This window comes from Schistocerca cancellata, chromosome 3 (assembly GCF_023864275.1).
Source record: "Schistocerca cancellata isolate TAMUIC-IGC-003103 chromosome 3, iqSchCanc2.1, whole genome shotgun sequence".
Taxonomy (NCBI): Eukaryota; Metazoa; Arthropoda; class Insecta; order Orthoptera; family Acrididae; genus Schistocerca; species Schistocerca cancellata.
This window is the reverse complement of record NC_064628.1, coordinates 872,144,993-872,159,857: the sequence shown is the minus strand read 5'-3', so window position 1 is coordinate 872,159,857 and position 14,865 is coordinate 872,144,993. Positions and strand designations below refer to the sequence as shown.

Here is a 14,865-nt window from a genome sequence, read left to right as displayed (position 1 = left end):
CTTAATTTCCAGAAATTTCCCTTGTTCCATGTACTGAACTGTGATGAGATGAAACAAATCTAATTCACCCAGAAAAGCTTCCATATAAAATTTCTGGTTTCTGAAATTCTTCCAGGTAAAAAACTTTCACATTTCCAACATATTTTTGTTTCAGTCTTTTAAACTGGGAAACACATTCTTGCAGAATGAGGACACTTTTAACTTTTTGTATCTTTGCCCATAACCTGATGAACAGTTTTCTGGTTGTAAGTTGATTGTTAAACGGCAAAGATAATTTGTCTTCAATATTTATTCACATAGGAGAACAACATGAACAAACAGTGACATTTTCAAAGTTACACTTTCAACAGACACATTGTTGTTGTGGTCATCAGTCCTGAGACTGGTTTGATGCAGCTCTCCATGCTACTCTATCCTGGGCAAGCTACTTCATTTCCCAGTACTTACTGCAACCTACATCCTTCTGAATCTGTTCAGTGTATTCATACCTTGTCTTCCTCTACAATTTTTACCCTCCACACTGCCCTCCAATGCTAAATTTGTGATCCCTTGATGCCTCAGAACATGTCCTACCAACCGGTACCTTCTTATTGTCAATTGTGCCACAAACTCCTCTTCTCACCAATTCTATTCAATACATCCTCATTAGTTATGTGATCTACCAATCTAATCTTCAGCATTCTTCTGTAGCACCACATTTCAAAAGCTTCTATTCTCTTCTTTTCCAAACTATTTATCGTCCATGTTTCACTTCCATACATGGCTACACTCCATACAAATACTTTCAGAAACGACTTCCTGACACTTAAATCTATACTTGATGTTAACAAATTTCTCTTCTTCAGAAACGCCTTCCTTACCATTGCCAGCCTACATTTTATATCCTCTCTACTTTGACCATCATCAGTTATTTTGCTCCCCAAATAGCAAAACTCCTTTACTATTTTAAGTGTCTCATTTCCTAATCTAATTCCCTCAGCATCACCCGACTTAATTCGACTACATTCCATTATCCTCATTTTGCTTTTGTTGATGTTCATCTTATATCCTCCTTTCAAGACACTGTCCATTCTGTTCAACTGCTCTTCCAAGTCCTTTGCTGTCTCTGACAGAATTACAACATCATCAGCGAACCTCAAAGTTTTTATTTCTTCTCCATGGATTTTAATACCTACTCCGAATTTTTCTTTTGTTTTCTTTACTGCTTGCTCGATATACAGATTGAATAACATCGGGGAGAGGCTACAGCCCTGTCTCACTCCCTTCCCAACCGCTGCTTCCCTTTCATGTGCCTCGACTTTCTCCTGATAACGACGTCCTCTTGAGTAGTCCCCGCCCGGAGATCCGAATGGGGGACTATTTTACCTCCAGAATATTTTACCCAAGAAGATGCCATCATTATTTAACCATACAGTAAAGCTGCATGCCCTCGGGAAAAATTACGGCTGTAGTTTCCCCTTGCTTTCAGCCGTTCACAGTACCAGCACAGCAAGGCACATTAACAATACAGAAAACCAAAGAGAAAATAAAATGATAAGAGTGCTCTGCTACAGTACATTATATAGTCTACTCTGAGATGCAAGTAATAGAAAAATCTTGTTTCCAACAAAATGTGTCTCAAATATTTATACTATCTATTGTTGCCAGCTGGATGAAGCTTTTCCTTGCTTATCTTAGGTAATAGGTCACATACGTTTTCAGTTTAGTAAATAGAGTGTTCTGCTAATCACCCCTTTTTACTGTTTGCCTGTTACCTTTCTCCATCCTTCATTGTCTTCCCTCCTCCCCTCCCCCCTTCTCCCACCAAGACTGGTTTTGTTGAAATTCCTCATTTGTGACTTATGCTGAAGAGCAATCCATTTCAATAAGCTTTCTGCTTTGCTGAAAAGAATACCTGTCCTACTCCCTTTTCTAGCTTATTGCAGTGCTCCACAAGGAACACTCACAGGTTACATAATACATAGCAGTATCCACTTTTATCATTCATAATTGTGCAGTTTGGGGAACCTACAAAATCTAGATCAAACTTTTCAAAAACACATATAAGCAGTTAGTAGTTTAATACCTTTTGACCATCTTCTACTTCCAAATTTTCTCCACTCAGCTTGTGCTCATTCATGGATACTTTTTTGCCATTGGTTATTATCCATCCATTGCAAGTGGCAATATGAGTTAATATTTTGTTGTCTATGGCCTATGATTGATTTTTACAGCAAGACTTTTGTTTTTATTGTAATCTGTCATTCCTTAGCAAGGAGTAAGTTAGTCAATTAGTCTTTTCCTTGCCAAATTTTACTTGTAATGTCTTGTGTGCTTATTTAATTCATTATAAAAGTGAAATTCAATTATTTAAATATACAGACATTTTCAATTTTGCAACCAAGTCATCTCATTTGTCTCCATCCACTACCATGTATTCCATATTTTTGAAGTTTATTCTCAGTCCCCATTTTCAATATTCTTCGTGCAGTTTGCTGAACATATAACTGGAGTCATCTTTGTCTGCTGCTGTACAGTATTTCTTGTCCTACATGGGTTCTCATTCCATGACATTTTCTTTTCAAGTTCTGCAAAACTTCTTCTAAGTATACTTTATTTGAAGTTGATGCTAATGAGCACCCTTGTCTTAGACCCTTGTTTGCAGAGAAATCTTGGGAAATTTTAGTATCTACATTGATCGTACTGTTGTAACCATCATGTAAGTTTCTTACTGCCTGGACGTACTTATTACTGATACCAAATTTTTGCACTGCAACCCACAAATTACTTCGTGATATTGCTTATTCATCTGGCAGTCAGTTCTTCAAAGTAACTGATACCAGTTCTCAAGGACGAAAGTATACACCATGAACAATTCGACAGACACCCTTATCATCTAATTCACTATGTCTTAACAGAGGCAGAATGATACATCAGGAGGTGATAACATTTCCTTTTGATTTTACTGCTCAGCAACCATTAAATGTATGAAAAAATAAGTTAAATCATTGTAGCACAAACAATAGTCTCAGTAACCAATGGAGGGGTGAAAGGAGGTATCATGGAATTATGAATTATGATATACACATTGTGGAACTCAGATATGAATGTCTTCATATGGCTGATACCTTTTGAACAGTATTTATTTGTGTGTGATAGTGAAGTTTTGTGTGTATGCATACACATACACATATGTACAACCTACTTCCATTGGATGAAAACTTAGCGGACAGTCTTCCTCATGGATTAAACAACATAATAATAGTTAAAGGAGGTACAGACACTATTACTCACATGGCTGACAGTCTTAGATCAATCATCAATATATGTCTGGAGATTTTTGGGAGTGTAGTTTGCATGTCAAGTCCAAATATTGCTAACATTATAGATAAATGAGTAGGCTGCCTTCTGATTTAAGTGAGCTATTTTAAAGAGGGCTGATGGTCACACAGGGCATATGAAACAATTTTAATTTCAAATGGAGAAAGGAGGGAAAGGAAACAGGCAGGAAGTATGAATATAAGAAGCCACAACCTGTTGTGCGGTCAGGCAAAATATCAGTTCTGAACATAATGTTTAGTGGCTGTTGATATTCTTTCCGTGATGTGAGGTCGTGGTCCAAGAACTTTTCTGCTCCTTACGTTTCGTCCAGAACTGCGCTGGACTTCCTCAGAGGCGCTGCTCCGCTGAGTCTTGCCGACAGTCGGCAAGACTCAGCGGAGCAGCGCCTCTGAGGAAGTCCAGCGCAGTTCTGGACAAAACGTAAGGAGCAGAAAAGTTCTTGAACCACGACCTCACATCCCGGAAAGAATATCAACAGCCATGTCACCCGGTCGTGAAAGCCTTCATTCGACAATAATGTTTAGTATAGCTTTATTTACTAAAAAAAATCAATACTACTTCTTCTCTGTGTGCAATAACATAACTTTTGCCTTGCTAAGATGCAACCAATTATGTAACCTTGACTAAATGTGTATATTGCACAGTGATAATTTTGTGCAATATTGACTGTAACTAGGTACAATGGTATAAGGAAACGGATATATTGCTACTCACCAAGAACATAATGCATTCAGCTACAGACAGGCACACCTTTTGGCCAATGCTAAATGTGTAACAGTCTTTTCATTGTGCCTGTCTGCAACTCAACATGCCATCTTTATGGTCAGTAGCAATCTATCCTTTTCCTCATATTGTTGATGTTCCTACCTGAAGTTTCCATTGTTAGTAACAAAATGTAATCTGGGAAAAGATCTTAAAGGTCTTGTGTGCTATTCTTCACTAGACCATGGAGAACTTGTGCTTCCCTCTAAATAATTTCTAAAATGTAATGACTGTTTTCTCTCTTTGTCTTAAAAATAGGAAAGTCTTGTATAGGTATGTCATTAATATTAATACTTGTTAATAAAATGTGTCAGACTTTGTGGAAAGAAAAAAACTCCAACATTTGACTAGGTTTTGCTAACAGCGCAAGAATGGTTATAAGAAAATGGAAAAGATTAACATTAGGAAAAAAAGTAAATACAGATTTTGGAAAATGTATTATAGGCCTAATCTATCTTTAGAATTGCATTCAGTAAGTGGTTCAAATTTACAACCATTACAGCAGAGCAGTAAAAAACTACAGAACAATTATCTGTATATGTTTGCCAACTACTTTCTGATCAGTTGTTCTTGAAACATTTTATTCAGATCTGTGGGATGCTGTAACATTCAAAATGCTTGAACTATTGTATCATTCAGTACATAAGTGGACAGAACAAATACAACAGGGCTTTTTCAAGTTGGAGCTGATTCCATCTCCTGAATATGTAGAAAAACAAGTGTATCTTGAGATCCCTGGAGAAACTTCTGTAATTACCATAGTGCTGACCTAACAGATCAGGCACAATGCACATGAGAAGATAAAACCAGCTACAACAGTCTACATCCCACAACCCACAGCGTAACAATATTTGCCCAGTGCATAATGCTTTTGTGAGATTTTTGTTTCTGAGTGAACTATTTTTACTTATTCATGTGTGTCCTTTCTCTTTTATTCCATATTCTTCCTTGTCACCTCAGAAAGAATATTATGGTTATTAATGCAACCCCTCTCTCTTTTCAGGAAATTCATTGTGCAGTGTAGTAACACTGTTCACGTTTACGTCGCACTTCACTTAGCGTAGACCGGGACTGTGTCCTAGGCATGCCCGATGTTAACTGACTGGGAACGGCCCATGCTGCTGGAGTTGTTATTGTTATGCCAGCAGAGGTCGCGTCCGAATTCTCACGTGCCCTCTGGTGGACGGGACTCTACTTGTGCTGTCCGTGACGCGCCGTGCCAATGTGCGCCTCCCGCGATCTTTCTGGTGGCTACTGCACTCCTCCTCCTTTGGGGGGTGAAGCCACTGTGATCCACTGTGTCGGAAGGTGGAGCGTCGGGCAGGACCTCCACATCCATTGGAAGGCCGGAGTTGAGGGGATCAGCCAACCCTTGAGCCGGAACCTTCCAATACGGCTGGAAGTGACCCACATGAAGGGGCCCCCGTCATCCCACAACAGGAGCCCTGGACTGAACGGGCGACAATCTGTCAAACTCCGGATCCCGTTCCACCTCGGGAGGGGCAAGACCCATTGGCGGGGACGATGGGGAAGGGACGACCACACGCGAACCAGCCTCCTGAGAAACCGGGCCTGCTAGGGGGGCCGGCTCTCACTGGGGCATCTCGAACGATGGCGACGCCAGTGCTGGAGCTACTGGAGGCTGCCAAGGCTGAGAACCATCACAGTGCGGCAGAGTCACAGCGGGGAGAGGAGGTAACGTCCCCTGCGAAACCAACACAGGCGCCGGCAATGGGGAAGCCGGTGTCCGAGAGGTCGGAGGGTGGGTGCCCGAACGTGGACGTAGCTGATTTTGGTGACGACATACCACCCGGTCCCCCGCCTGCAAGGTATAGAGCCGGCGGCCATTTCGGTGCAGGACCACCACGGGTATCCAACGTGGATTGCGACCAAACCCACGGGCCCAGACCGACATACCCAGTGGAAAGCCAGGTACTCCGTTTTGCGAAGACTGGCGAGGACCAGGCCAGAGGAGGTGCAGCAGAGTCCTAGGTTGACGCCCATGGAGGAGCTCTGCGGGGCTGCGGTCTCCCATTGGTGTGGTCCGGTATGCCGTCAGGAAAAACGTCAATGCTTCCTCCGCTGGAAATTCGTGCACATACTTTTTCATCTGTGTCTTAAATGTGCGCACCATGCACTCGGCTTCCCCATTCAATTGTGGATGGAAGGGGGGAGAGCAAACGTGCCGAATACCAAAGCGCCTACAAAAATCCTTTAAGGTCTGCGAAATAAACTGCGGTCCATTGTCCGAGACCAGGGTGATTGGCAGACCTTCCACAGAAAAGATTTTTGCTAGTGCCTGGATTGCAACTTCTGAAATGGTTGAGGAGCAGCGAACCACATATGGGAATTGGGAATAAGCATCAATGACAATGAGCCAAAAGCCATTGAGAAACGGGCCCGCAAAATCGATGTGAACACGTTCCCATGCTTGGGTTGCCGGCGGCCATGAAGAGAACGCTGCCCTGGGAGATGCCTGTTGGCTCGCACACTGGGAACAGGCGGCCACAAAGTGCTCAATTTCTCTGTCAATACCGGGCCAGTACACATGTCTGCGAGCCAAGGTTTTAGTACGGGAAACACCCCAGTGCCCCGCATGTAATAACGAGAGGACCTCCCTTCGTAAACTTGCAGGAACAACCACGCGAGGAGCTGTATCATCAGTAGCCAGAAGGAGAACTCCTTCCAAGACCGAGAGGCGGTCTCGTAGAATAAAATAATTACGAAGAGGGTCCGAGGCCCGGCCCGGAGGGCGGGATGACCACCCCTGCTGAATGAGGCGAACTACTTGCCGGAGAACCGGGTCAGCTGCCGTTTCCCTGGTGACTCGAGAAGTAGTGATCGGGAAGTCATCAACTACTTGGCGGGACGCCACATCCAAATGAAAACACATAATCTCCTCTCGATCGAACGTAGGATCCGGGCCCACCGGAAGACGGGAAAGAGCGTCGGCGTTGGCATGCTGTCCTGTTGGGCGAAAATGAATGTCATAATGGTACTTAGAGAGGAACAAGGCCCAGCGCTGTAGTCTGTGGGCCGCCCTATCCGGAATCTGAGAGGCAGGGCCAAATAACAATATTAACAATTTATGGTCAGTGATTAACTGAAACTTCGTGCCATACAAGAAAGGGTGAAACTTGGTAACAGCGTAGACAATGGCCAAAGCCTCTTTTTCCACCTGGGAGTAATGGGCCTGCGTGGGACTAAGCGTTTTAGATGCAAACACCAGTGGTTGCTCGGAACCATCTGCGTTGCGATGGGTCAGGATCGCCCCCACCCCATACTGCGAAGCATCTGTAGTCAGGACCAACAGCTTACGGGGATCAAAAGTAGCCAAACAAGGGGCTGACGTGAGGAGGCCCTTCAATGAGGTGAACGCTCACTTGCATGCAGGCGACCAATCAAAAGGAACACCCTTGCGCAGAAGGCAGTACAGGGGGTGGGCTATAGTGGAAGCCCTGGGAATGAACCGGTGGTAATAGGCTATCTTGCCTAAAAAAGCTTGTAACTCTTTCAGCGAAGCGGGCTGAGGAAGGTCGACAATACCTTGGACCAAACTTACTAGTGGCTGGATGCCGTGCTCAGAGATGGTGTAGCCCACATACTCAATGGACGGTTGGAAGAAGGTTGACTTATGCAGGTTGCAACGCAAGCCCACAGACCTGAATTTGAGAAAGAGTGTGCGAAGGTTGTGCAAGTGTTCCTTCGTGCTGCGGCCTGTAACAATTATGTCATCCAGGTAATTAATACAATGAGGGATTGTCGACGTGACGTGCTCAAGATAACGCTGGAATATCGCCGGGGCACTGGATATTCCAAAGGCCAACTGCTGGTATTGGTAAAGGCCAAACGGGGTGTTGACGACCGCCAGCCGTTTGGAGTCCTCATCAAGTGGTATCTGATGATAAGCCTCCGAAAGATCGATTTTCGAAAAATAGTGGCCTCCCGCCACGGCAGAGAACAATTCATCAGCACGAGGCAAAGGATAGGTGTCCACTACCAATTGGGAATTAATGGTGGCCTTGAAATCGCCACAAAGACGTAATTTTCCCGAGGGCTTGCTTACAATAACGAGGGGCGAAGCCCACTCACTGGAAGAAATGGGAAGAACGACCCCTAGGGCTGTCAGCCGGTCTAGCTCTTCCTTTACCTGAGGGCGGAGAGCCAAGGGGATCTGCCTCGCACGTAGAAAACGCGGGCGAGCCAACACCTTCAACGTTAAGTGAGCTTCAAAATCTGAAACACACCCCAGGCCCTCCTCAAAAATATCTGGAAAGTCTGAGATCAAAGATTCCAATGATTGATAGGGAACGTCTTCGGAGACCAACTGTACGGTGTCAGCGATAGAAAAACCGAAAGCTTGAAAGGCATCCAGGCCAAAAAGGTTAGCGGAGCTCGCATCACTGACAACAATAAAAGTAATTGGCCGAGTGACTGATTTGTAAGTCACGTCGGTAGTGAATTGACCCAGTAGGGGAATGAACTGTTTACCATAACTGCGTAGACACCGGTAAACTGGCGCCAACGGGGGCGATCCAAGGTCGGAATAAGTTTGTGCATTCAACAACGAAACTGCCACGCCCGTATCTACTTGCAGTTGTAACCGGCGCGACCAAACCGACACCTCGATAATGAGTTTGCGTGCCGATGCATCGGGAGCCTGGCCCAATGAAACTTCCTGAATGTCAACGTCCATGTCCTCTGTACCTGCTTCCTTCGATTCTTTTGAGGCTGAGCGGCGAACTTCAGCAATGTGACCTTTTTTATTACATTTGCGACAAACGGCCCAACGCTGGGGGCACTCTGACTGATCATGATGTATATAGCACAATGCGCAGGACGGCAACAGGGGCGGGCGGCCGGAATTCTGTTTATGCGCCGTGCGGGAGCGGCCGTAATGGCCGGATTGTACCGCTCGCACGTCGTCCACCCCGGACACAGTGGACGCGGCCGCGCCGCCCTGAACTGCCGCGACGTCGCACCACGCTTCCAGCTGTTGACCTGCTGCGTGAGAGACTTCATACGATTGAGCAATGGACAGGACTTCCTCGAGGGAAGGGTCTTCTAACTGCAGGGCTCGTTGCCGGACCTCCCTATCAGGGGCCGAACGAACAATGACGTCGCGTACCATAACATGGGCATACGACTCTCGCGACTGCTCCGTGACAAAATGACACTTGTGACTAAGACCGTGCAGGGTAGCGGCCCATGCCCGGTAATACTAATGGGGCTGTTTCTTGCATTGATAGAACTCAACCCTAGCCGCCACAACATGCATGCGGCGGCGATAATATGAAGACAGCAATGAACAAAATGCGTCAAAAGACAAGGACGAGGGTTTCTGCAACGGCGCTAGCTGCCGCAAAACTTGATACAGCGAGGGAGATATCCAAGACAAGAAGAGAGCACGACATACCTCCACATCGGCAACATGAAACGCCTGGAAATGCTGCCGAAGGCGATGTTCATATGCGTCCCAATCCTCCGCCGTCTCGTCATATGGGGGAAAGGGAGGAGGGAATGGCGCTGGAGCAGACGGCGTGGAGAGCAACGCCGGAAGCACTTGTTTCACGGTGGCCATGAGCTCTGTCTGCTGCTCAACCAAAACCCGCACTAAATCCTCCATGCCATGGAGAAGCTGCGAAACCGGAACAACGACGCAACACGCGAAAGAATGACCCTACTCGTCGCCAATTGTGTAGTAACACTGTTCACGTTTACGTCGCACTTCACTTAGCGTAGACCGGAGTTGTTGTTGTTGTTATGCCGGCAGAGGTCGTGTCCGAATTCTCACGTGCCCTCTGGTGGGTGGGACTCTACTTGCGGCAACTACCGTCCGTGACGCACCGTGCCAATGTGCACCTCCCGCGATCTTTCTGGTGGCTACTGCATACAGTGCATGGTGCAAAATATTGTGAAGCAGAATGAATCACTCCCTCTCCTGTTCTATTCATGTATTAAACAATGAGATAAATATGATACATGCTTTAGATTATTCCTACAGTGTTAGGTGTTTGGTATACATTGTTACTGAATTATCCATTTTCTTACAGGAGACTGTTCACATATGAGATCTACACAATATTTTGCTGAATCTGTAACATCTCCTTCAGCCTTTCTCGGGTACCAATGCGATGACTGGGAAACATATAGCAGCTGCTATGGACGACCATGGGCTGCCATGGGAGCACATGTTGACCCCAGGTAAAATATCACAAAACACACACACACACAAAGAGAGAGAGAACAAGATTATTTTTATCATTTGTATCTGCATGTGCACTTAAGGTTTTGTCTTTGGGGAAGATGGATGCCCATCTGTTTTTGTATGCTTCCTCATACTCATGTATGCTCTGCTCTTCTCTCATTGTCATCTTCAGTTATTTGACATCTACTGCTAGATAAAGATCTCCTCCATAATTTTCCATGTATTGGCTGGAATCCCCCCCACCAGCAGAGGGCTGGACACCATCTTCTGGCGGCATACAGGTGGCCCACTCAATGCTTTATTGGCACAGGAGGCTGCAGAACAGTAGTTATGAAAAATTATGTCTGACTGAAACCGCACTCTTTGCTTGAAGATGAGAATTAGTCAACTCATTGAAACATTGATTCATGATGATGCTGCCATTTGACTGGTAACTTAAGATGATGTGATCAGTGTTGAATGGTTTGAATGTAGTAAATGTTGTTTTCTGAAAGATACTGATTGATTCTGCACAAACGGGCTGGCTTTAAACCTTGAAAAATCATAGCTTCTCCAGTTCTGTACTCTTAGAAACATTCCCTTTCCTATTAACCTAGCATACCAATAGTAATGGTAAATTGTCTAGAAAGTTCTGACTTCTTAGGTGTGGACATTGATGAAAACTTAAACTGGAAAAACTATATGGTAGACCCACTAACATGTTTAGATTTGGTTACTTTTATGTAAGAATAACTACCAACTTTGTGGATACAGAAGTAAATAAGCTAATGTATTTTGTGTAGTTTCATTCACTGATATCTTATGGGATAATAGTCTGGGGTACTCCTAACTTACACAAAAAGTATATTTTGCAAAAACAAAAGTGATTAGAATTATGTGTGGGATTCACACAAATACATCTTGCAGGTATCTCTTTAAGGAGTTCACAATATAAATCTGAGCTTCATAGTACATTTGTTAAATTATGACACTTCTTATGAACAACTTATCTTAGTTTGAGACTAAGAGATATTCACATGTGCAACAGTACAACAGAAAAATGATCTCTATTGCCCTTTAATATATCTAACTTTGGCACAGAAAGCAAGAACATATGCAGCTCTAAGACTCTTTGACAATCTACCCATAAAAATAAAATGTCTGACAGATAGTAGCTGCTTTAAAATATTGATTAAAATTGCTTTGTCTTACCACCTCCTTCTGTACCTTAGAGGAATTCTTGAATATAAATAACTTGTACAGAAAAAAACAGTAAATGGTCAGCATGTAGCCCCATAAATATTTTTCCATCTTACAATACAGGGTGGTTAGAAACAGAAATAATTTAAGAAAAAATTTGATATATTGAGCCTTTTCTGAGTTAGTTGGCATTGAAGTTAGCCAATCAGGCCACTGCACTGAAAAGTTCAAGTATCCCACCAGATACAGCTACTGTTAGTTGTTCTTATAGCATTGATGATACTGCATGAGACTGCTTAACCTGTGAATTCTTACTACTGTCCCATATCCAGTTTTCGTATTGCTCTCTTGAAGAACACATTTGGCTGGCCACTTGAATTTGCATGTGCAATTACCTGACTGGCTAACTTCAATGATAATTAACTCAGTAACAGTGCAACATTTTTTTTTTTTTTTTTCTGAAACATCATTTCTCTGCACAACCTACCTGCAACATACATACAGGCTTTGCAGACTTTTTCTGACCACCCTTTGTGCCTGGAAAGGGTAGACTGCTACTCACCATATAGAGGTGGTGTTGAGTCGCAGACAGGCACAATGAAAAAGACTGCTGTCCTACCAAAGCTTTTAGACAAAGTCCTTCTTTTGGGCACTGAAGGCTGACTGTGACTATGTCTGATGAAGTAGTGACCTGTTAGGATCTTTAGGTATGAGATGGGAAGTGGAGGTATGAGATGGGAAGTGGCAGTGATAGCAGTATAGGGGTGGAGGAAGATTCTAGTGCTGCCTGTTGGAAGATACAGGGACAGGACAGGATAGGGCTGTTAGTTACAGTGTTGGAAGGCTTTGAGGGGAGGGAGAGGGGGGGATGAGAGGTAGAGAAGGGGAAAGGGCTTGTAGTGCATTGATAAGATAGATGTGACTGGAGAGACACAGAAGGTCTGTTTCTGGACAAGCTTGGGAGAGTAATTTTGGTCTGTGAAGACCTCCATGAGATCCATGTCATATTTGGTGATGGACTTTTCATCATTACAGATGAGATGATGACAAGTGGTGAGCCTATATCAAAGTGGAAGTATTGTGTGTGGTTGGTAGGTTTTATGTGGATGGAGGTACTTATGTAGACATCCTTGAAGCTGAAGTCTGCATGAGGAATGTGGCTTCTTGGATTGAACAGGGTCAGGCGGTGTGAATGCTAGAGTGGGTGTTCTGGTTCTGCAGTAATGCAGATAGGTTGTCCTCATACAATCACGAAGATATCGTCAAGGGATCCGAACCAGGCGAGGGGTTTGGGATTCTGGGCAAAGAAACAGGAACTGTGAAGAGTCACCAAATGATTGGTGTCTTTTATATAAGAGGGTAGATTATGGATAATAGGCTGAAGCTGTTGATCCATGAGAGCAGAGGTTCCCTCCGTGGGAGTACAGTAGTCAGCCTCAGTGGGGCATCTTGGGTGACTGGGCTTATGGAATTTAGGAAGCATGCAGAAGGTAGGACAGCAGGGAGTGGTGGAAGTGAGGAGAGAACAGACTCAAGGAGAAGTTTTGGGATAGGCCTAAGGATTGGAGGAGTGGCTGGAGATCATGTTGGATTTCTGGAATGGAGTCACTGTAACAGGAGCACTCCACCAGGTAATTCTACATCTACATCTACATCTACATGACTACTCTGCAATTCACATTTAAGTGCTTGGCAGAGGGTTCGTCGAACCACAATCGTACTATCTCTCTACCAATACACTCCCGAACAGCGCGCGGGAAAAACGAACACCTAAACCTTTCTGTTCGAGCTTTGATTTCTCTTATTTTATTTTAATGATGATTCCCACCTATGTAGGTTGGGCTCAACAAAATATTTTCGTATTCGGAAGAGAAAGTTGGTGACTGAAATTTCGTAAATAGATTTCGCCGTGATGAAAAAGTCTTTGCTTTAATGACTTCCATCCCAACTCGTGTATCATATCTGCCACACTCTCTCCCCTATTACGTGATAATACAAAACAAGCTGCCCTTTTTTGCACCCTTTTGATGTCCTCCGTCAATCCCACCTGGTAAGGATCCCACACCGTGCAGCAATATTCTAACAGATGACGAACAAGTGTAGTGTAAGCTGTCTCTTTAGTGGACTTGTTGCATCTTCTAAGAGTCCTGCCAATGAAACACAACCTTTGGCTCGCCTTCCCCACAATATTGTCTATGTGGTCCTTCCAATTGAAGTTGTTTGTAATTTTAACACCCAGGCACTTAGTTGAATTGGCAGCCTTGAGAATCTACTATTTATCGAGTAATCGAAATCCAACGGATTTCTTTTGGTTGGAACTCGTGTGGATCACCTCACACTTTTCGTTATTTAGCGTCAACTGCCACCTGCCACACCATACAGCAATCTTTTCTAAATTGTTTTGCAACTGATACTGGTCTTCGGTTGACCTTACTATATGGTAAATTACAGCATCATCTGCGAACAACCTAAGAGAACTGCTCAGATTGTCACCCAGGTCATTTATATGGATCAGGAACAGCAGAGGTCCCAGGACGCTTCCCTGGGGAACACCTGATATCACTTCAGTTCATAACGACAGCAGTGAAGCCTCTGTCATCAGGTCATAAGATCAGAGCTAGTATGTGTGTTTTCTACTGCAGAAGTAGGATTTTGTCCAAAATCTTTAATATTTTAGCAGACTTATACATTGTGCCTCTCTGGGACACAGTGCCTCCTCTATGTGGAGAGTAGCAATCTGTCCTTTCCATATTGTTGTTATTTTATCTTGGACCTTCCTTTATGTATCAACAGTGTATGTATTCTATGTTTGTTCTGATGACATGTTCCACATCATCTGTAGAACAAGTAAATAACTAACTAACTTGTAAGTCCCTATCTCAGTGCTGTACTACTAGTTGGAAACATACTTTGTTACAGCAATACCAAAGGCGTATACTTCATGAAAACTGCCAGTTCATCACCATATGGTCTTGGTTTATTAGGATGAGCACAACATATGCTGCAATACAGGACCACAAGACTGGTAGACATTGATGCTGAAGATGCAGTTTAGTGCATAAAATATTATCACACATGAATAGTCATCTAAATCAATGCACTTCTGTGGAAAAATTTCTGTCCCAAAAAATTATGTTTATGGAACAAAAAATATGTATTAAGAAAAAATATGACATTTTAGAAAAAGCTTGTACATTGTTTGAAATATATAATGTCCTAAAATGAGGCATTTTTATTCAGTTTAAAAGACAAATTTCAGTTGAGAACACCGTTAAAATTACAAGACATGATGACTGAAGAGGAACTTTGGAAATGGAAACTTGCTCTCCAACAATGAACTTCCACCATCCCCACCCCCCTCCTCCCCACCAAAAAAATTGGGAAAAAACTTTCCA

General features: G+C 43.7%; 1 protein-coding gene across 1 annotated transcript in view; it reads left to right on the top strand.

Moving 5' to 3' along the window:
• Positions 1–14,655, top strand: part of LOC126175943 (phospholipase A1-like) — a 122,183-nt gene extending 107,528 nt beyond the window's left edge. The window contains exons 6-7 of the mRNA XM_049923020.1: positions 10,137–10,287; positions 14,390–14,655. Coding sequence (XP_049778977.1) covers positions 10,137–10,287; positions 14,390–14,459 — 221 coding nt within the window. The 3' untranslated portion in view covers positions 14,460–14,655. The remainder of the gene's footprint in view (positions 1–10,136; positions 10,288–14,389) is intronic.
• Positions 14,656–14,865: the final 210 nt, after the last annotated feature.